This window comes from Lepus europaeus, chromosome 12 (genome assembly GCF_033115175.1).
Source record: "Lepus europaeus isolate LE1 chromosome 12, mLepTim1.pri, whole genome shotgun sequence".
Lineage (NCBI taxonomy): Eukaryota > Metazoa > Chordata > Mammalia > Lagomorpha > Leporidae > Lepus > Lepus europaeus.
This window is the reverse complement of record NC_084838.1, coordinates 6,772,457-6,794,153: the sequence shown is the minus strand read 5'-3', so window position 1 is coordinate 6,794,153 and position 21,697 is coordinate 6,772,457. Positions and strand designations below refer to the sequence as shown.

Here is a 21,697-nt window from a genome sequence, read left to right as displayed (position 1 = left end):
TGGTGCCCCAGCCAGTCACCGGGGATCGGCAAGGCTGGGGTGTGTGGAGCTGCTCTCCTGCCGGGGCTGCCGTGGGGCTCACCGCGCTCGGGCCCAGCCCTGGCTGCCCCTGTGTCTCCCCTCCCGTGCCAGGCCCGGCACAGCTGCCGCCCTCCTGGGCCCCGTCCCTGCCGGTGTGAGGACTTTCTCCCTCATTTCCTGGTGTATCACATCATGCTCAGGAGGGCGGGCACTGGCATCAGGCAGGCCCGGATTCAGGACCCACGTGCACCTGCTAACTGATGCCTTGGGCCTCTTGGGGGACGGAGTTAAACCCCCGCATCTCCCAGAGTTGCTGAAGGGTTTGATGAGCCTCATCAGCTATTACAGGAAGCAGGCAGCTCAAAGCCAAGTCCTTACCCAGGTGTGGACAGACAAAAGGTTGCAGTTTGGGGGATCAAAGTCGTGGGCCTTGCCTTGGGGGCGAGAGTCCCGCCAGGACCTTTCTCACAGCAGGGGCGCTCCCCTGGGAGGCTCGCTGGGCGGCGCCAGGCAGCAGTCTCAGTGGGCGTTGTGCAGGGGACTCCAGGGACTCCAGCTCCCGGCTCTGTCACCTTCCTCCGGGGCTGTGGGTTCAGATAAACTCCCTTCTGCGCCCAGCCCTGGGCCAGCCCCCAGCAGCCGCTCCAGAGGTCATTGAGTGGGTGACCGGGTGACCGTGCCTGGCGCGTGGCAGGCGCCCTGGCAGTGCCCGGAGAGTGAAGGCCTGTGCTGTGTTTCTGGCAGCATGGCCGAGATGGACGAGCGGTTCCAGCAGGTCCTGTCGTGGCAGCAGATGGACCAGAACAAGGCCATCAGCCAGATCCTGCAGGAGGTGAGCCTGGCCCCAGGCAAGAGGGTGCTGCCCAGAGCGCTGCTTAGGAGCCCGGGGGGAAGCACAGGGCTCACGGGAGCCCTGTCCTGGCCAGCAGGTGGGACCCAAGGGCCCGGGGACTGCAGAGAAAGGCAGACCATCAGGCTCAGCGGGGAGAAGCTCTGGGCCACATCTGGAGAAGCCCCTGTTCCGTAGGGGGCTCCGTGGTGGGGACTCGGGGGCAGGAGGTTAAGAGGTCCATGGTGGGGACTCAGGCTGTAGGGGGCTCTGTGGAGGGTCTCGGGCTGTAGGGGGCTCCGTGGAGGGGACTCGGGCTGTAGGGGGCTCCGTGGTGGGGACTCGGGCTGTAGGGGGCTCCGTGGTGTGGACTCGGGCTGTAGGGGGCTCCGTGGAGGGGACTCGGGCTGTAGGGGGCTCCGTGGTGGGGACTCGGGCTGTAGGGGGCTCCGTGGAGGGGACTCGGGCTGTAGGGGGCTCCGTGGAGGGGACTCGGGCTGTAGGGGGCTCCGTGGAGGGGACTCGGACTGTAGGGGACTCCGTGGAGGGACTCGGGCTGTAGGGGGCTCCGTGGAGGGACTCAGGCTGTAGGGGGCTCCATGGTGGGGACTCAGGCTGTAGGGGGCTCCGTGGAGGGTCTCGGGCTGTAAGGGACTCCGTGGAGGGACTCGGGCTGTAGGGGGCTCCGTGGTGGGGACTCAGGCTGTAGGGGGCTCCGTGGTGGGGACTCGGGCTGTAGGGGGCTCCGTGGTGGGGACTCGGGCTGTAGGGGGCTCCATGGAGGGGACTCGGGCTGTAGGGGGCTCCGTGGTGGGGACTCGGGCTGTAGGGGGCTCCGTGGAGGGGACTCGGGCTGTAGGGGGCTCCGTGGTGGGGACTCGGGCTGTAGGGGGCTCCGTGGAGGGGACTCGGGCTGTAGGGGGCTCCGTGGTGGGGACTCGGGCTGTAGGGGGCTCCGTGGTGGGGACTCGGGCTGTAGGGGGCTCTGTGGTGGGGACTCGGGCTGTAGGGGGCTCTGTGGTGGGGACTCGGGCTGTAGCGGGCTCCGTGAAGGGACTGAGGCTGTAGGGGGCTCCGTGGTGGGGACTCGGGGACAGGAGGTTAAGGGGCCTGCCTCGGGGAGGCTCTGGAGCTGGGGACTTGGTGCACACGTCAGTGCCAGCCTGTTCGCATCTCTGGGCCTCGATTTCCCCGTCTGTGAAACGGGGCAGCGCCAGCAGCCAGGCCGTTGTCTGTGCCAGCCGTTCAGGGCTAACGCGCCAGGGGCGCCGAGCACAGCAGCCAGCCTGGCAAGCCCGGGTGCGTGTGGATTTCAGATCTGACAGGTGTGGAGGGCGCTCGCCGGCTGGTCAGGCCTGCGTGTGTCAGCGCCTGGGTTCCATCCTGCCTCTGACTGCCGAGCCCAGCCTCCTGAGATTGCAGAGCTGGGGGCAGCGGCCATGGCTGCAGTGACCGGCCCCTGCCTCCCCCACGGGAGACCCAGCCTGAGTCCCAGCGCCTGGCTTCGGCCGGCGCAGGCATGTAGGGGTTGGAGCAGCCACGGGGAGCCCTCTCTCCCTCCCTCTCTCCCTCTCTCCCTCCCTCCCTCCCTCCCTCCCTGCCCTACTGTTTCTCATAAATGAAACTCAGCCAAGAAGAGTAACGTCTGTCCTTCTCTGAGAAACATAGACTCATGCACCCAGGTCTTTGCACACGGCTTTTGTTGTGGCCCGGGCGGGCGCCGGGCCAGGCAGGTGCGCGCCGGCGCTGAGGCTGCGTCCACATCTCCTTTGCAGAGCGCCATGCAGAAGGCGGCCTTTGAGGCCCTCCAGGTGAAGAAGGACCTGATGCATCGGCAGATCCGGAACCAGGTGAGTGCCGGGGCCGGGCCCCCAGCGCCTGCATCTCCGCCTTCAGAGGCAAGCAGGGAGGCTCACCAGGCCACGCTGGCACCCAAGGTCGGACCTGGCCCCTGCCGGCTGGCTAGGCAAGAGGTCTGCACTCTGAGAAGCTCCCTCTCCTCCCGGACCCCAGCAGGGGCTGTCGGGAGTGGGGCTGGAGCAGCCCCGAAGGTGCCCCGATCCCAGGGCCAGAGCACGTGTGGCCTGTTCTCGCCACTTCCGCCATGCCTGGGGCGGGGGAGGCAGTGCTCCTGACCGTGTCCCCAGAGGGACCCCTTGCTGGGGGACACAGCAGGCTCAGACCCCGCTGCCCTAGTAGCTCAGATGGCTGAGGGGCAGCTGCCACGGGTCCCATTGCCCTGACGCCAGACACGAGGGCTGAGCCAGAGCCAGCCTGGGGGGCTCCACTGCTGCGGGGTGGCCTCCCTCGGCGGGGCTGGGGCCGGGGCTGATGGGGGCTTTCAGGCTTGGGGGCAGCATCATCGCATTGGTCTCGGCACACTTGAATTTCACATTTCCCATGGTTTCTTTTCTCTTTCTGTTCTTTTTTCTCTTTTCTTTTCTTTTCTTTCTTTCTTTTTTTTTTTTTTTTTTAACAAAACCAACTTACCTTTTTTTATTTCCCTCTTTTAATTTCAACCCCACATTGCTGGACATGAAGCTCATTCCTCTGACCAGGGTAGTGGGGTCATAGGGACTTAGGGACAGACAAGGGCACAGGCCAGAGAAGTCCCTGGCTGCGGGGCCTGACCTCCCAAAGCCCCCCCGACACACCTGAGGCTGCGTGGTGGGCGCTGGTGACCGGCAGGCCAGCTGCTGCTCGTATGCGGAGCCGGGACATCCCAGAGAGAGGGCTCTCAGTGCCCGGAGTCCTTGGGCGAGTTACTGAACGTCTCCCAGCCTCAGGGCCCCTGTCCACGAGGCAGACAGAAGCATCGATGCCTCCTAGCAGCCGGGGGAGCGATGCACACAGAGTGCACAGCGCAGGCCCAGCACACAGGCAATGCTCCGTAGACATCAGCTGCCAAGCCTCTCCAGCCCTGCGCCGCCCTGGGCCCAGCCAGAAGCTTCAGTGATGGTTCCGTGGCTGCTCCCTCCTTGGCCTGGGTCGGGAAGGAAGGCCCCTTCCTCATCCCCAAACCCTAATTCAGCGCCCACCCTGAGCCTTGGTCAGCGGTGTTGGCCAAGACAGCCACATCCCCGGCCCCAGTGGGAGGTACCAGCTGTTCTCCAAGCCTCTGGGGGAGCCAAAGCCTTTGCCTCCCATGTCCCAGAGGCCAGCCCCCTGCCAGCGCCCCCAGAAAGGTACCTTAGACCCCCTGCGGCCTCCCGAGAGCAGGACACCAAGCGGAACCGTGGTGATGTGCGTAAAACCCTGCCCTGTCTCATCTTCTGTTTAGATTAAGTTAATAGAGACTGAGTTACTGCAGCTGACACAGCTGGAGTTAAAGAGGAAATCCCTGGACACAGAGACACTGCAGGTACGTAGGGCTCCACCCCGCCCCCCGGCTGCTCACCCACCCAGGGCGGCCCCCAGCCCCACCAGAAGGCGTAGGGCAGGCAGAGGCTGGAGGCTGGGTCAGCCCACGGCCAGGCAGGAGGCTCAGAGGAAGCAGGGTTCATGGCCAGGGCTGCTGGGCTGCCGGTCTCTGTGAGCGGGGCTGCTGGGCTGCCGGGCTGTCCGAACCGACGTCCCTGGGGGAAGGAGCCGGAGGAGAGGGCCGGGCCCCGCAGGGAGCTGTGTCTGAGCCTCGGCTGGGTGTCCTGCCCACCGAAATCGGGGTGCACTGCATCTGGGGCCTGGCCTTGCTCCCCGCTCAGCCTCGCTGTGTGACCGTGGCAGCTGGAGGAGGAAGGGCAACCCTTTCCCTCCTCGGGCCTCGGGCCCCACAGAGGCACACGAAAGGCTTATGTGTGCGAGGACCTGGGTCCGTGCCAGGCTTCTGAGCAGACCCCCGTCCGTCTGTCCCCGTGTCTGTACTCCACGGAGAAGCCTCACATTGTCACTCTGGCTTCTTGGGGCCGTGCAGGTGCCGGGGCCTGGGTGCTGCTCACTCGTACCCCCCCCAGCGTGCCATGTGGCTGTGGGCAGGCCACTGCCTCCCCTAGGCCCAGCCTGTGTGTCATCAGGCCCTCAGAGAAGGGTGAGCTAGCAAATACCCCTTGGGAGCCTCGAGGTGGTCTTCGGGGGCAGGGGCCGGGGTTACTCTCAGGGAGGCTGTGACCACCATGCTCGGGGTGCCCATTAGAGTGGGCGGGGCTCCCGTCCGCAGGGCTCTGAGTTTGGGACAGGAAGAGGGGCGCCACCAGGAGCACATGTGCCTCCAGGTGTGGGGTTCTGCACCAGCCCCCCTCCATCCGCTTCTGCCCCCATACTCCTTGGTCAGCGAGACCAAAGCTTGTCATTTCTTTTGTTTGACGTTTGTCACCACTCCATTGTCATCCTCACTAGAGTCCCACGGTGTCCCCGACCCCCACAGGGAAGGGAGATGCAGGCTTGGGGGAGGGCGTGGGGATGCCGGGGCGGCCAGGTCCCTTGGCTTCGTCCCCCGGCTCAGCCTAGAGGTATGGGGCAAAGCCTGGAACTGAGCTGCCCGCTGAGCACGGAGTAGGGAGGTCCCAGGCGCATCTGGGTCCCTCCCTCCCGCCCATGGTGGGGACTCCTGGGGCCTCCACGAGCTCACTGGGCCCCGGGCGTGGCCTTGCATTGCAGGAGATGGTCTCGGAGCAGCGCTGGGCCCTCAGCAACTTGCTCCAGCAGCTGCTCAAAGAGAAGGCGCAGCGCGAGCAGGAGCTCCGGGAACTCCTGGTAGGTGTGCGGGCCTGGCCAGCACACAGGCGCCGGCTCCCCTAACACAGCCGCCTGTGGCAGCAGCAGGACGGGTCCTCCGAGAGGACATGCAGGGTGTACAAGGAGAGCCGTCCCCGCTGTGCGGTTCCTAGCGAGGGTAGGCGTGTCCAGCTCTCAGAATGCCTGCCTCCTAGCTCCTGGGCTGTGGCTCCAGACGCAGGCTCTCGGAATGTCTGCTCAGCATCTGAGGACAGTCATGGGTGTCTGCTGGATAAGCTTTGGGCGGGAGTGGCCCAACTGTCCCCTAAACCCAGGTGCACCCGACTCTGGCACAGGGCAGGGCACAGAGCCTCGCCACGGGCGCCTCCAGACCCAGCAGCCCCGGAGCAGCGGGGACAGGGCCCAGGCTCACCAGCCAGTGCTGGGAAGGTGGAGTCGTTTGCGTGTCGCTGTGGATGCGCTCAGTGACTTCTGAGCTCCCTGCCAGGCCAGGAGAAGAGCGAGGTCCGCCGCCTCCCAGCCCCATCCGAGCCCCAGTGTGAGCCGCCTGTCCCTGGGGTGCTAACTGCCACCTCCTGCATGCCGGGCATGGTGCGCCCACAGCCGGGCACCATGGCCACCTGCTCTTGCTCTCAGTGGGTCTGGCGTGACTGGACTCCCCACCCCAGCAGGGCCAGGCAGGGCCCTGGCTGCCGGTCTCCCACAGCCGGGGGGCCAGGGACAAGAGAGACAGACCTGGGCGAGTCCTGCCTCACCCTGAGCCTCCGTTTTGACAGCTGAGAGGTGGCATGGAACTTCACAGAATTGTGGGGGTTACGCGGCCGGCGGGTGTACGTGCACAGCACAGCCTGGCACCTGGAGCCCGGAGGAGGCCAGCGGCTGCGGCTGCGGCTGCCGTAGCCGGCACCTGCTCCGTGCTCCAGCATGGTCCCTGGAGCAGGGCCTGGCTCAGGATGGCGCCTGTGACATTGATTGAATGGCAGGACGCGCAGGCGTGCAGGGCTGTGGCTCGGGTGGACAGTCTGGCCGCCTGCGGGGCTGAGCAGCAGAGACATTCCAGAGCCTGCGAATAAAAGCGACAGCCCCACGAGTCAGCGACACCCTGACGCTCTCCCCGGTGCTTCTGGGCCCCCAGCCGGGCACCTGGGAGGCGGTCAGTCCTCAGCTCCAAGCAGAGGCGGGCGCCCCTCCCAGAGGGAGCCAGAGCTCCAGGCTCAGGGTTCGCCTGGCCTGGCGTGCGTGGCTTGAGGGGGTGGGGCAGCTACTTCCCGGCAGTCGGAGAGGGGTGGGACGCTGCTTCCTGGTCTGCACTTGAGCCGAGTGGGTGGGCAAGTCCCCCGCGAATCCCAAGCGCGTGCACCTGTTCCGAGGAGCGGCGCTCAGGATGGTCGTGGTGACGGTTGGTGCTGAGTGACTTCTGCTTCATTCTTGGCAGACGGAGTTAGAGGCCAAAAGCGAGACCAAGCAGGAGAATTACTGGCTCATCCAGTACCAGCGCCTGCTGAACCAGAAGCCGCTGTCCCTGAGGCTGCAGGTGCGCATGGTGCCGCCCGCCTGCTGGGGAGCCACAGGGCCGCCTCCCAGAGGCGCCTCCGGCCGTGCCCTGCCCCCAGCCTGCCCAGTGAGATCCCACCCGCCGTCCTGGCGCCGCCAGGGTGCCCCAGCCCCGAGGGGACCGAAACAAGAGCCAGGCACGGTCGTTCTCGTGAGGGGGAGACCAGGCGCTGGTCACTGCGTAGGGACAAGCACCCGTGGGCCCACGTGGGACGGGACCGTGCACGGGTGGGTGGGGCCGCTGTCCTCCGAGGGTGTTTGAGGACAGGATGGGTGGGATTCTCTCTCACACACACACACACACACACACGTTCAGACCCACTGCTCTCTCCCAGCAGAGGCGGACGGCTCCCCAGGTCCGTGCCTGCAGCTCTGCCTTGTTGCCTGCAGACCACGTCCCGCCTGGGTTCTGAGACGTCCCCTTGGCCAACGCTCAAGGAGCCGGGGGCTCCCTGCGGCCCCCTGGGCATTTCCACGTGTGCTTTGGGGGGGGAGGTCTCAGCAACGTGTCCCGCCTCGTAGGTCGCGTAGGGGGCGCTCAGAGCCTCCGGGTCTCGTAAACTGTGGGCTCTCTTCATTCTCCCCGCCTGTGGCTCGCGTGGCCTTTCCCGTGGCTCCGTGTGCAGGAGGAGGGCATGGAGCGCCAGCTGGTGGCCCTCCTGGTGGAGTTGTCGGCCGAGCACTACCTGCCCCTCTTCGCCCACCACCGCCTCTCGCTGGACGTGCTGAGCCGGATGTGTCCCGGGGACCTGGCCAAGGTGGGAGCTGCAGGCCTGGGGGCGCTCAGCCGGGCGGGGCTGACTTGCTTCTCACGTGGTTCATGGTCTGGGCTGTCATGATCAGCCTGCCCAGGGCCACTGGGCCCCTGGATGGGGAACACCTGCCCCCAGCCCCACCCACCCTCCTGTGGGCCAGACAGCCCCCTACCAAGACGGATCTTCAAGCTGCAAGGCGACGTAGGTCCCTGGGGGTGGTCTGGCCCGGGTGCTGACCTCCTAAGGCTGACCCGGGGCCCGAAGGTGCCAGAAGCTGGGAGCAAGGGGGCCTCTGGGCCTGGGCCCTCAACGTGGAGGCTCCCAGCTGCGTCTCCTGGCCTAGCCAGGCCACAGCTTGCCCCGCCTTGTTCTGCCACAGGTGGGCGTCTCGGAAGCTGGCCTGCAGCACGAGATCCTACGCAGAGTTCAGGAACTGCTGGACGTGGCCAGGACGCAGCCAGGTACTGAGCTGGGGCCTCCAGCAGGGCCCAGCTGTCCATGGGGCCCTGGGCCAGGGCGAGTCCTAGGGGCTGGTCTGAGCCACTGCCAGTCCTTAAAATCCCCTCCCAAAGGATTGGGGAGCCCAGTTTATTTATTATCATTCTTTTTTTTTTTTCTTTTCTTTTTTTTTTTTTTTGGACAGGCAGAGTGGACAGTGAGAGAGAGAGACAGAGAGAAAGGTCTTCCTTTTGCCGTTGGTTCACCCTCCAATGGCCGCCGCGGTTGGCGCGCTGCGGCCGGCGCACTGCGCTGATCCGATGGCAGGAGCCAGGTGCTTCTCCTGGTCTCCCAAGGGATGCAGGGCCCAAGCACTTGAGCCATCCTCCACTGCACTCCCTGGCCACAGCAGAGAGCTGGCCTGGAAGAGGGGCAACCGGGACAGAATCCGGTGCCCCGACCGGGACTAGAACCCTGTGTGCCGGCGCCGCAAGGCGGAGGATTAGCCTAGTGAGCCACAGCGCCGGCCTATTATCATTCTTTTAAATTAACTTATGGGGCTGGTGCCATGGCTTACTTGGTTAATCCTCCACCTGTGGTGCCAGCATCCCATATGGGTACTGGGTTCTGTCCCGGTTGCTCCTCTTCCAGTCCAGCTCTCTGCTGTGGCCCGGGAAGGCAGTGGAGGATGGCCCGAGTGCTTGGGCCCTGCACCCGCATGGGAGACCAGGAGGAAGCTCCTGGCTCCTGGCTTTGGATCGGAGCAGCTCCGGCTATAGCAGCCATTTGGGGGGTGAACCAACAGAAGGAAGACCTTTCTCTCTCTCTCTCTCTCTCTCTCACTGTCTAACTCTATCTGTCAAATAAAAAATAAGTTAATTAATTAATTAATTAACTTGTTTATTTGAAGGCAGAGTATCAGAGAGAAGAGAGCGCCTCCTTCCCTGGTTCGCTTCTCAAATGGCTGCAGCAGCCGAGGCTGGGTCAGGCCAACACCTGGAGCCCAGAGCTCCATCCGGGTCTCCCCCGTGGGTGGCAGGGGCCCAAGCACTTGGGCCGTCATCTGCTGTTCTCCCAGGTGCACGAGAGGGAGCTGGGTTAGAAGCAGAGCCTTGATAATCCACCGCCTTGCGGCGCCGGCACACCGGGTTCTAGTCCCGGTTGGGGCACCGGATTCTATCCTGGTTGCCCCTCTTCCAGGCCAGCTCTCTGCTGTGGCCAGGGAGTGCAGTGGAGGATGGCCCAAGTGCTTGGGCCCTGCGCCCCATGGGAGACCAGGAGAAGCACCTGGCTCCTGGCTTCGGATCAGCGCGGTTCACTGGCCGCGACGGCCATTGGAGGGTGAACCAACGGCAAAGGAAGACCTTTCTCTCTGTCTCTCTCTCTCACTGTCCACTCTGCCTGTCAAAAAAAAAAAAAAAAAAAAGCAGAGCCTTGAAGACTCAAACTAGTGCCCAGCAGGGGACGCGGGCACTGCAGGCACGGCTCAGCCCACTGTACCACAAGGCCAGCCAAAAGGGGAAAGCAGGCCACGGAAATGCAGGCGCGGGGAAGCCTCACGTAGCAGAGGAGGGGCCTCCCGGCTCCCCGTCCCCTTCCCTCCCTGAAGCACCTGCTGACACTGGCTGATAGCCGGAGCCATGTGCACCGGGTCCTTGAAGCCAGGCGGGGAGCTGCCCTGGCCCAGTGCCCCCTGCAGGCCCGCGTGTGGCTGCAGGATGCCGTGGTAGGTTGTGGAGCGGTGGCCGCAGGACTCGGGGTCTCGGATGTCCAACCTGAGGGTGTCTGTGGAGGTCCCAGATCACAGGAGGCCCCAGCTGGGGTGAGCGCTTGGCTGAGCAGTCACGGCGCCATGCAGGACGCCTGCATCCTGTGTCGGAGCGCCTGGGCTGAGACCCAGCTCCGGGCCCGATCCAGCTCCCTGCTGGTGCACCTCCCGGGCAGCAGTGACGGCCCAAGGCCTGGGTCCCTGCCATCCTGGCTCTGGCGTGTCCAGCCCCAGCTGCTGCAGACATCCGGGGAGTGAACCCGTGGGTGGAAGCATATTCTCTCTCTCTCCCTCTCCCTCTCTCTGTAGTTTAAGTAAAGAGAGAATAAATAAATGAAAATGTTTTAAAAAGCCCCTCATTAACAGGTGCTGCTCCCGTCCTGCCGGCCTCAGGAGGCAGAGCAGGGAGAGGCCTCGCGCACTCCCATGTTACAGACGCCAGTGAGGCTCAGCCAGGAGAAATAAGAGGGCTTGTAGAAAGGAGAGCCCCTCCCAGCTCTGAGGGCAGGGCCCCGCCCCCACCCACCCAGCTCGCTCACTTGGAGCCGTGGGCGGCCAGGGGGCCCCTAACGGTTGGGGCCATCAGGAGATGACCCCCGCTCAGCCTGGCTCTCTGGTCCCCACAGAGCTGAAGCCACCCGAGGGTGAGGCCCTGGGACCCCCCACAGCCCCCCCAGAACCTCCGGAGTCGGTGAGGCCGTCGGCTCCCCCCGCAGAGCTGGAGGTGCAGACCTCGGAATGCGTCGTGTGCCTGGAACGGGAGGTGAGTGGGGGTGATTTCTAAACATTTTTCTCTAGGTTCATAAGTATCTTGTGTTCATAGGAACTTTTGAAAAATTCAGAAAAGCAAAAAAAAAAAACAAAAAACAGGGAATAAAAATGACCCACGACAACCCTGGTGCCTCCCGGCGGGGGCTGGACAGATAAGCACGGCTGCACAGAGGGCGGGGGCGGCGGGGCCAGGTGGGGGTGGGGGCAAGGAGTTCAGGGGGGCCATGCGCAGGATGCATGCGGCCCTCTCCTGGCTCGGGCTGGGAGTTTGTGCGGTTCCACAATCCGAGAGAAGGAGCCAGCAGACCGGGGGCAGGCTGGGGTTCCCGGTGGTGCGGGCGTGGGTTCCTGCCCGAGCCCACGGCCCGCGGCCTCCCCACAGGCCCAGGTCGTCTTCCTCAACTGTGGCCACGTGTGCTGCTGCCAGCAGTGCTGCCAGCCGCTGCGCACCTGCCCGCTGTGCCGGCAGCAGATCGCCCAGCGCCTGCGCCTCTACCACAGCAGCTGAGCGGCCGCCACCCGGGCCCCGCCTCCGTCTCCCAGCGCCTCTGGGCCAGGCGTAGTGTGGAGGGCGGCCGTGCTGGTGGAGGGGCCGCTGTGCCGCCCCAGCACTGGGAGATGAGCGCGGGCCGGGCCTCCGGAGGGCAGGGCAGGCCTCCGCCCCAGCCTCGTCTCAGCTGCCTGGCGCTCTGCACCTCCTCACCCCGCGCAGCCAGGAGCTCAGCCCAAAGCAGGAACGTCAGCAAACCCACCCCCGTCTGCCCCCCCCCAGTCAGCCCTGGGGCCTCTGGGGAGCCTGGGGGGGGGTGCAGGGTCCGGGGAGGGGCCAGGCACAGGCCACACCGCTGGTGAAAGCCAAGTGCAAGAGTACCCGCACCTCCGTCCTTAGCGGTGGAGACCAGGCCCCAGGGAGGGGGCTCCGGGAGGCAGCCAGAGCGGGGCGGCGGCCTGCTACCCACCGGCGGGCACTCCACTCGCGATCCCAGACGAGGGAGCTGAGGCTCTGCAGGGGGCGCAGAGGCCCAGGAGCCGCCCGACTCCAGGACTCGGGCAGTTGTGCAGGTTGTGCACTGCACAATTCCGGGAGCCATGCACACTGCACTCACCGTGGAGGCGCATGTTTATTAACACCGTTTCTGGCAGGTGGCTCTCACGGTAACCCTGGCCAGCCTTCGGGCCTCAGTTTCCCTATCTATTCAGTAGATGTGGGGACTTACGCTGGTGGCCACCAGGGGGCAGCATCCTCGAGAGGGCACAGGTCTGGGGGTGGCAGGGAGATCGCTGCTTCCCAGGGGCCATCAGCTGCCCGAGGCACCGCGGACACCCCCAGCCCTCAGCTTCCCCTCGGGGACCTCTGCTCATCCCCCACCCCTCTGCCCTCTGGGCTCAGCCAGCCCTGCTCCTGTGGCTGCCACCACAGCCCACAGGGACGTGTTTTGCTCCCTCACCTCTGCCAGGACCCCCTCCTGGGCCTCTGCTCTCCCGTGGGAAATGGTGAGGGCAGGTACGGGAGGCTCCAGGTCCCCAGGTCAGGCACGTGGCCCACAGCCGGGAATCCACAAGCAATGCTTGCAAGCAGGCATGTCGGGAGAGCGGGCATGTCAGGAGAGCGGGCACGTCAGGAGAGCAGGCATGTCGGGAGAGCGGGCACGTCGGGAGAGCGGGCATGTCGGGAGAGCGGGCATGTCAGGAGAGCGGGCACGTCGGGAGAGCGGGCACGTCGGGAGAGCGGGCACGTTGGGAGAGCGGGCATGTCGGGAGAGCGGGCACGGCCGGGCCCACGCTGTGGCAGAGTGGTGAAGCCACCGCCGGCAGCACCGGCCTCCACGTGGGCGGCTCCTGTCCCAGCCGCCGCACTTCCGATCCAGCCGCTGCTAACAGTCTGGAAAGAGCAAGGGAAGGCGGCCCAAGTGTTGGGTGCCTGCTGTCCATGTGAGAGACCCGGAGGGAGCTCCCCGCTTCAGCCTGGCCCAGTACACCAATGATGGACGATCTCATCAAAATCTAAAAGAAAGGAGGCCTGGCTGTCGTGGCGGGAGTGATGGGTGCCCAGGGCCCCAGCTGGCCCTGAAGCTGCTGCTGTCCTCGGCCTCCTGCCGCCCAGCACTGACGCGCAACACCGCACAGGGCGAGCTGAGAAGCTACCGGACGGCCGGTCACCCGTGAGCTCCAAGTGGGCCTCAGCTGCCTTTGCTGTAAAATGGGACCATCTGAGGCCCCGGTCACCCGCCCCCACACCCCAGCACCACACCAAGCTGCGGCTTTAAATAAAGCGTTTATTGATTAGTAGAAGCTACAACAGTTTGCATAGCATTTCCAATACAATATGGGGGAGGACCACCTACGACCCCCAGGGCACTGGAGGGGGCATCGCACGCCAGTGTCCTCGGGGAAGTTCGTGACGCGGTGGGGGCTGGGGGACCCGGTTCCTGAGCACCCGCCACCATCCGGGGGTGCAGGGCGCGGGAGGGGCCCCCCCGGGGCCGGGAGGAGGCAGCAGCTGCCCTTTATGCCCCTCAAAGCAACAGGGGAGAGGGCTGGGTGGGGCGCAGCCCTCAAGCTGGGGGGCCCAGCGGCTCAGGACATTTGAAGAGGGGCCTGCAGGCCCAGGTGACGGCGGCGCAGAGGCCGCGCACGGCCTGACCCCAAGTCCTCACGGCATCCTGGGGACCACAGACCCCTCAGGAGCCCACCAGCTCCCGTCAGGCAGGGCATCCACTCCAACACTCCCGCTTCACGCAGCGCCCCCAGCCCAAAGCGTGCACGGAGGCCCGAAGGGACAGGAACAGAGGGGGTCCCGGGCCGGTGGGGCAGAGCCAGGCTGGGCTGGGGGGCACGGGAGACGGGGGTTCCTTGCTGCAACTCAGCTGCCCTCTCTCTGCCTCAGCCTCACTCGCGCTCAGCACACCTCCACTGCACACACCAGCACGTTCGGGGCCCTCCTCGGCCCAGCTCGGGCCCACTGCTGCACCCCTCTGTGAGGCTCCCCGAAACCCAGCCCTGCCCCTGGCGTCCCCAGCCTGGCTCCGGCCTGCAAGCTCCCCGGGGGCCCACCCCGAGCCTGACCCTGGGCCCAGTGGGAGCAGCTCTGTGCACCCCTCCCTCTGCCTCCTCCCGGGGCCAGCTCCGCAGGGACCAGGCGCAGTGCGCAGTGCCTGGATGTGCCCCCTCCAAGAAGGATGGTGAGGCCCACGAGGGGAAGGGAGGCCCCAGGAACAGGAAGACGGGTCCCCAGCCCCACCTAGGCTGTGTCCAGCCCCCAGCACAAGGAGGAAAACCCCGAAACCAGACCCTGCATCTGAGATCATCCCAAAGAAGAGCAAACGGGGCGAAGAAGTGGGGCTGCGACCAGGAGAGGGACTCGGGGGGCCGCCCCGGCCCCCCCTCCACCCATAAGGCACAGCTTGGGGCTCCCCCTCCCCAGAGCTGCCAGTGCCTTGGAGCGGGCGCCCTGTGCCCTGTCCAACGGAAGCTCAGGGCCGCTGGGCCTAGAACTCAGTCTGCACCCCGGCGCTGTCCTCTGTGGTGGTGTGGATGGGGGCACGGCCGCCAGGGCTGGCCACCTGCTCGCCCGTCTCCTGGTCACTGGGCTTGGGGGGCTCACAGTCCACGGCCTTCCCAGGTGGGAGCTGGTCGGGCGGCGAGGGAGGTGAGGGAGGCGGGGAGGAGGCCTCAGGGCCGGCCTCGGGTTGGGGGCTCTCCTGGGCAGGGGCCCCATTGAGCAGGGGGCCGAGCGGCGGGGGACTCTCAGCCTGCAGATCCCGGGCCAGCATCCCACGGAGCTCGGTGACACTGTCCGGTGACGCGGGCGACTGTGGCTCGCAGCTGGCCTGGAAGGGCAGCCCCGCCTCCTCGTCCTGGACCACGGAGACCACCTGCTTGGCACGCCTTCGCTTTTCCGAGACGTTGGCTGCTTCCGCGGTGCCGGTGCCGGGGCTGCTGTCGCCGCCCCCGTGGCTGTCGCCGCCGTCGCCATACTCTTGGCCCCAGTCGATGGGCGCGCCCTCGGCCAGCAGGTGCAGGTTGGGGTCGCTGTTGTGCAGGACGATGCTGTCCCGGTACAGGTTGTGCCTGCGCTGCACGGCGGCCTCCTTCACAGCTGGGGGACCACAGGGCGGGGTCAGGGTGCTTCCCCGCCCACCCCGCAGGCGGTCGCGGCCCACTCCCCGCTGCACGTGGCAGCGCTGTCCCCTTAAGGCGGCGACCACCATGGTCGCAAAGCCAAGGACCCGCCACCCTCCTGGGTCCCCGCCAGCCTCGGGCCTGAGCCCCCTGGCCGTGCCCCCCAGAAAGCCCGGCCGGCCGGCGCTCACCCTGCAAGATGTCCTTCATGACGGTCTGCAGCACCACCTCCTCGTACGTGTTCTCCACCAGGATGAACCTGGCGAAATCCTCGAAGATCAGCTCCTGGAACCGCGGCAGCTCCTGCCGGGCGGGCGGGGCGGGGCGCAGAGGCAGGGTCAGCCCGCGGGGAGGGGCGCAGAGGGGCGCAAAGGGGCGCAGAGGCGGGGGTCAGCCCGCGGGGCGGGGGTGGGGCGGGGCGCAGAGGCGGGGTCAGCCCGCGGGGAGGGGCGGGGAGGGGCACAGAGGCGGGGTCAGCCCGCGGGGAGGGGCGCAGAGGGGGGGGGTCAGCCCGCGGGGAGGGGCGCAGAGGGGCGCAGAGGGGCGCAAAGGGGCGCAGAGGCGGGGGTCAGCCCGCGGGGCGGGGGCGGGGAGGGGCGCAGAGGCGGGGTCAGCCCGCGGGGAGGGGCGGGGAGGGGCGCAGAGGGGGGGGGTCAGCCCGCGGGGAGGGGCGCAGAGGGGCGCAGAGGGGCGCAAAGGGGCGCAGAGGCGGGGGTCAGCCCGCGGGGCGGGGGCGGGGAGGGGCGCAGAGGCGGGGTCAGGGTCGCGGGGCGGGGGCGGGGAGGGGCGCAGAGGCGGGCGGGTGGAGCCGCTGCGGGGCGGGGCCGGGGCTGGCGGGCGGGGCGCGCTCACCGACTTGCAGGTGGGCGCCAGCTTCTTCAGCAGGAAGGGGATGGCGATCTGCAGCAGGGCCTCGCGGAAGAACTTCTTGCGCACCGAGCTGCTGTCGTAGTCGTATTTCTGCCGGAGGGGGCGGGGCGGGGGTCAGCTCCGAGGCGGCCTGGCCGGGGCGCGGGGTGGGGGGCACCGGGGCCGGAGTCAGCCGGGGCGGGGGGCGGCTGCTCACCTTCAGCACGCGCTCCAGGATGCGCTGGATCGACTTGCACAGCTCCTCCCTGGTGGGCCCCTTGCCCAGCTCCTGGTGCAGCAGCGTCTCGAAGGTGTACACGGCGTTGTCCATTTGCTGTGGGCACAGCACAGGGTGGGGGGTGAAGCCGCCCGAGCGACCCCGGTCCCTCCCCTTAGCCCGCCCCCGCCCCCAAGCCTGCCAGGGCGCCATGGGGGGCGGTCTACATGCTCCTGGGCTTGGGCGCGCGCCGCATGCGCTCCCTGAGTCCCCAGCCTGTGCCAGGCAGAGCTGAGCGCTGGGCCAGCCCTGCCCCCAGGGAACGGGACCACAGGAAGGGGCTGGGGGAGCACACACAGCTCCACGCCAAAGCCTGCAAGATGGGTCCGAATCGGCCAGGTGAGCTGAGTGTCCCTGCAGAGAGAGGGGCCGGCTCAGGCCCGGGAGGGGGCCCACCTCGCGCATGTGGATCTGGGCTCGCTGCTTGAACACGGCTGTGCTGGACACGTCGAAGCGCTGCTGCAGCCCATCCAGCCGCAGCGGCTCCATCTTCTCGTAGCAGCTCTGCATCTTCAGGGGATGGTAGGCCAGCTGCGACAGCTTCTCCATGTACTGCGGGGAGAGGGCGCGCGTGGGGCCGAGCCGCAGCCCTGGACGCCGCCCCTTGCCTGTGCCCTGGGGCTGCCACTGGGGCTACGGGCGAAGACCGCCTGGAAGTCGGCGGGCAGGGAGGAGGAGGAGGAGGACCGGGCGCCGGAGGTGCGTGGTCCAGCCTCGGCACCGCGAGGTCCCTCCTGGGTGCTGGGTGGCCTTGAGCAAGGCACTCGTCCTGTCTGGAACGGCTCATCATCTTTCCAGTTCACCCCAGACGTGGAGTGTGGAGGAGGCTGACCGGGGGGTACATTCTGCCTGCAGCTGACAGCTACGTGGGCTCCAGGGCGTGCAAGGACACCCACCGGAGAGACAGGCTGCCGGCGCTGAGTGCGAGACCAGACCGGAGGCTCGCTCCCTCCCCTCTCCCCTGGGGCGGGCGCAGACAGGCAGGAAGGGGCGCGCTCCCTCTCCTCTAACCGCTGTGCCCGCCACAACTTCCAAGGGCCTGGGCCCTGGGCGCCGCGGCCTCACCTCGCCCAGCTTGTCGATGCCCCCCTCGTTGATGACGTTCAGGTTCATGTCCGTGACCTCCTTGAAGAAGACGTCGCGCACCTCGGTGAAGCCCTGGCTGGTGGGCACCATGAGCGCCTCCAGGATGGACGGGATGTAGGGCTGCACGTGGTTCCGCACGCACACCTCTGCCTTGGGGAGGATGAAGGCTGCGCCGGGCAGCGAGTGGGTCAGCGCCGCCCGCTGCCTGCCGCCCCGCCGCCCGCCGCCCCAAAAACCAAAACCCCAAACGCTACAGCCGACTCAGCCAGCCTCGGGTTCTGCAGACACGGAGCCGGAGCCCCCACACAACCCGGGAGTGACGCGGCCTGGCTCGGTGGCACTGTGTACCCGGCTGGCTCTCGGCCCTGTGGGCGGGGCCACCTCCAGAACATTCTGGCCCGGGGCTGTTTCGATGTCCACCCTCACCCCTGCCCACTAATGCTGTTTGTTCCATTCCTGGCGAGACAGCTAGGGGGCGCGGCTGTGTCCCGGGGACAGCTGGGGACGGAAGGGGTTAGAAGGCGTGACGCTTCCAGGCAGGAAGCCGGGCCTGCAGGAGCTGGGTTTACAGAAATGCCAGCTTTTGCAAAACAGCTCACACAGCCGCAGGGACTACGGCTCAGCTCGGATTCTGATGTTTGTCAGTGCAGCCAGCCAAGTCACTGCTGTGAGACTGTCACAGATCACGGCACAGAGAGAGACGGCCCTGGCCCCGGGCCTACCTCGGATCTTGCTGGCCAGGTGCTCCTTGGAGGTGATGACCTGGTCCATGTCCGTGCGGATGACGGCCTCCATGGCCGGCCGGGCCTGCTGCAGCTTGGACAGCACGGCCTCGAAGCTCGCCTTGGCCTGCTCATACACCATGCGGTACACAGCGTCGGAGATCTGCGGGCAGAGCAGAGGCGTCAGGGCCAAGGCCAGGGCGGAGGGCACTGGGCTGGTGGCAGGCCCCACTCCCTCCCGGGCCCGGCCCCGCCCACCTGGATCCATTGCCGCTGCCGCTCCTGGGGTTTCCCCTTCAGCCGCGGGGCCAGCTCTGCCTTCAGCTCGGGGCCCAGCTCCTCCATCACCAGGTTGCTCAGGATCTAGGGCCGGGGGCACAAGCCAGGGCAGCTGCTGGGGCACGTCCGTCCGGCTGGCGTGGCGAGCCCGGCCACACAAACCCCGTGTCCCCTGGCCATGGCCCCAGCTGCAACCCACTGCCTGCTCTCCTGAGCGTCAGTTCCCCAGGCCCCAGACTTGCCTGCCTGGCTGTCCTGCTGGGCCCTCAGACTTGGGGGGGGAGGGCGGTGGTGAGACCCCACCCCAGTGCCTTTGCAGGTGCTCCCACCCCACCCCCCGTCTGGAAGGCAGCGCACACACACACACCCGGCAGTGTGGGATAACTGAATGTCTGCTTCCCCTGCTGGGCCAAGGCAGGGTCTCCCGTTCACAGCCACACCTGGCACCTGGCCTGGGGCAGGTGCTCAACAAATAATGAACACGAGACCCAGTGGCCGTGCCGCAGTGGCCCCCGGCTGTCCGATCTGAGCTTGTCCTCCCCTTCCTGCAGCACCCAGAGCCCCGCCCCCAGCCCCAGGGTGACCTCTGAGCCTCCCCAGCAGCCCTCCCGGCCTCACCTGCACCTCATTCCCGCACAGCATCTCCCACGTGCCGTACAGTTCCTTCGCCTGGCGGTACATGCGGATGGCGTCCGTGAATGCGGGGCCCTCCACCTTGGAGTCCTCCGGGATGCCTGTGGAGGACAGGGAGGGGGTGACGGGGCCAGCAGCAGACCCCCTGCGCCTCCTCCCGCCCCCTCACATCCACCCAACACCTGAGCCCCAGGCGCGGCAAGTAACCCAGCTGCAGAGGTCAAGAAAGCAAGGTCAGGCTGCGGGCCGAGGGCCACAGGGCAGGAGGGTCTGAGCAGGACCCTCGTTCCAGTCCCCGTCTGCCGGCCGCACGACCCCAGCACACGGGGCATCTGTAAGCCAGGAGCCCGGCTCTGCTTTATTGACTAAAATAGGCAATTTGCTGCTGGCCCCACAGGCCAGCGTGTGCCGAGCCTCGTTCTAGGTCTCTGAGCTCCAAGGGCCTCAGTCTCTTGCTCTGGGAAATGGGAGCAATGACCCTGACCCGGCCTCCCAGGGACATGGGCGGCTGCAAGGCCACCTTGTGGGGAGGGGCTGCTGCCCCTGATATCCGAGGGAGGGGGCGGGGCCGCAGCTGGGGCTGTGGGCCCAGGTGAGCGCCTGGCACAACCTCGCCAAAGAATAAACCGGAACGCTTGCTTCTAAGGACGACGGGAAAACACCATTTCCTGTCCCTGCTGCTGGTGGCGCTGCTGGCTCGATGCCGGTGAGCGGGGACTGGGTCGATGCCCAAGGCGTGGACCCCCACCCACACCCACCCCCGCCGCTGGGCTGGGCAGGCAGGAAGTTGCAACACCCAGCTGGGGGAAGAACGTGGTTAAACGCCACCGAGCCAGGCGGCGGCGGCTCCCCTGGCCGCGTGCCTCTGACCGCGATGTCCCCAGCGCCCAAGGAAGGGGAACCGGCCGCCCGCACATCACAAACCCCAGCGCCCACGGCCATGACTACGGGCTGAGTCACCCACAGAGAAAAAGTCCCTCTCCAAGCCTGGCCGGCCGCAGGAGTCACGGCCTCCCAGAGCCAGAGGGGATCTTGGCCCCTGGCCCCAGGGAAACTGAGGTCCAGCGCTCATCTGGGCTGGGGAGGGGGACCTGAGCAGGCAGGAGTGACGGGTACAGGGCAGGCAGAGCCCGAAGGGGGGGCGGGGGAGAGGACCCCACACACTCCAAGCTCCCAGGAGGGCGTGGCGGGCTCCTACATCCCCACACGCAGCAGCTCAGGTGAGCAGCGCGGGGCCGGCAGGGGGAGGCAGCCTCGGACCCTGGGGACCCCCTCCATCTGAATGTCCAGCCGCTGAGTCTGACCTGCTGGAGGGCCCCTCTGAGCGGTCCCCATGAACCCGGGTGCTACTGTGCCCCCTCCCCGGACCCACGCTGAGGCCCAGCCCCCAGCATTCGGGCCAAGGGTCTTGGATGAGTCAGGCTGGGGGGCCCAGGCCGGGCTACTGCCCCCCCAAGTCCATCGGGACAGTGTCAGCAGCATCAGGAAGAAGGGGCAGCCGCTGGGGGACACGGGGAGGAAAGGCCTCGTCGCCACCAGCTCAGGAGACCCAGGGCTGAGACCCACGACACCAGCTCCCCTGCCCCTCCAGGGAGGGGGACGCTGCCCCCAGCCCCGGCAAAGCCACAGTACTGCCCAGGCACATGCAGCCGGGGACCCGCTCGCCCCCGCCAGCCAGACCTGCAGGCGCGGAGTGGGCACTGAGAGGGGCCCTGGGCAGACAGGACGAGCCCTGACCCCTGCGCCCCCAGCCCATGGTGGGAACTCGCCGGGCAGGGCCACCCCCAGCTCTCTGGGAACGCAGGATGTGGGGGGGGCAGGGCCGTGCTGGCGGCTGCCCAGCCTGGCCTCCTTCCCCGCCCACCCCCCACTTCCTGGCAGCCCCTGGAGCGAGCAGTTCCAGGCTCCACAAATTCCAGGCGAGACAGACACAGCAGGGAACTTTCTCACAGGCCCTGGGGGGCGGAGGAGAGGCCCCTGCTGAATCCAGCCCCGCCCACCCCGCCCAGGGTGAGGGTGCTGCCCTGCCGGCCTCCTGCCCACAGCACCCAGCCTCCAGCCGGGGGCCGCTGGGTGCCAGGCTCCCCACGGGCAGGCTGGGTCACTGTGCCTGGGACACACGCCCACCTGTGTGTCCCCACCTGGCTAGGGTCACCCACCCTGCCAGCCCGCTCTGTCACAGCCCTGGGAAACTGGGAGGGGGGCAGGCAGCCCCGGCACGGTCCCCGGGGACCTGGGAACAGGCGGCCCCTTGGTGGGCGGCAGGGCTGGGACCGGCCCAGGTGCAGACCTGGTTCCTCCTGCAGAAGTGCAGGGCGGGGGCAGGGCGGGCACGCCCTCTCCTACCCAGGGCCAGATGGCCTGGGTCCTGGGCAGGGTTTTCCTTCCCCAGGGACAGAAAGACCCCCAGGGTCTCCTCGGGAGACAGCCGCAAGCCTTAGAGCCCCATGAGGCCCCCCCAGACCTGGCCCCAGAGCCCCCCACAGGTCCCCCCCAACCCAGGGCCTCACAGCTCCTCGGCCTCTGGGGCTCCCAGGTCCTCCCTCTGCCCCCTGGCGATGCGTTCTCACCTCCTCGAGGGGGCCACCATGACTGACCTCCCCCAACCTGCACACTGCAAGGCTCCCAGCTGTGATCCCTGTCCCCTGGGGCCTCCTTCATCTCCCCTTCTTCCCCTCCACACCTCGGGCTGCACCAGGGCAGGGAACCTGTCTTGCTCCCTGTTGCATACTCGGGGCCCACGGCCGGGTCCTCCCTGGTCCTCCCCGGTCCTTCCCAGAGGAGACACAACGCTCGTGACTAAAGGAGCCGGGGAAGAGCCCCCCAGCCCACCCCACCCCGCTCACAGACAACAAGGACGAGGGTGGGAGCGCAGACCACCTGGGTGGCTCGCACAGTAAGCCTCTTTACCAAGGGTGCCCT

At 67.2% G+C, this 21,697-nt stretch overlaps 2 protein-coding genes across 6 annotated transcripts in view; one reads left to right on the top strand and one right to left on the bottom strand.

The window, feature by feature from the left end:
* LRSAM1 (leucine rich repeat and sterile alpha motif containing 1) overlaps positions 1 to 13,099 on the top strand; it is a 33,958-nt gene extending 20,859 nt beyond the window's left edge. For 4 of the 5 annotated variants that reach the window (XM_062207507.1, XM_062207506.1, XM_062207510.1 and 1 more), the window contains exons 18-26: positions 766 to 853; positions 2,626 to 2,700; positions 4,131 to 4,211; positions 5,444 to 5,539; positions 6,957 to 7,055; positions 7,702 to 7,833; positions 8,210 to 8,291; positions 10,663 to 10,799; positions 11,190 to 13,078. In XM_062207507.1, the coding sequence (XP_062063491.1) occupies positions 766 to 853; positions 2,626 to 2,700; positions 4,131 to 4,211; positions 5,444 to 5,539; positions 6,957 to 7,055; positions 7,702 to 7,833; positions 8,210 to 8,291; positions 10,663 to 10,799; positions 11,190 to 11,315 (916 nt within the window). In that variant the 3' untranslated portion in view covers positions 11,316 to 13,078. Of the gene's footprint in view, positions 1 to 765; positions 854 to 2,625; positions 2,701 to 4,130; positions 4,212 to 5,443; positions 5,540 to 6,956; positions 7,056 to 7,701; positions 7,834 to 8,209; positions 8,292 to 10,662; positions 10,800 to 11,189 lie in introns of all 5 variants that reach the window. The other variant, XM_062207511.1, reaches the window with a different exon arrangement.
* The window catches only part of NIBAN2 (niban apoptosis regulator 2), a 47,488-nt gene continuing 38,860 nt past the window's right edge, over positions 13,070 to 21,697 (bottom strand). Inside the window, exons 6-14 of the mRNA XM_062207505.1 lie at positions 18,761 to 18,876; positions 18,122 to 18,226; positions 17,864 to 18,026; positions 17,121 to 17,308; positions 16,452 to 16,607; positions 15,996 to 16,112; positions 15,782 to 15,889; positions 15,121 to 15,232; positions 13,070 to 14,906 (exon numbers count right to left, since the gene is read on the bottom strand). Coding sequence (XP_062063489.1) covers positions 14,296 to 14,906; positions 15,121 to 15,232; positions 15,782 to 15,889; positions 15,996 to 16,112; positions 16,452 to 16,607; positions 17,121 to 17,308; positions 17,864 to 18,026; positions 18,122 to 18,226; positions 18,761 to 18,876 — 1,676 coding nt within the window. The 3' untranslated portion in view covers positions 13,070 to 14,295. The remainder of the gene's footprint in view (positions 14,907 to 15,120; positions 15,233 to 15,781; positions 15,890 to 15,995; positions 16,113 to 16,451; positions 16,608 to 17,120; positions 17,309 to 17,863; positions 18,027 to 18,121; positions 18,227 to 18,760; positions 18,877 to 21,697) is intronic.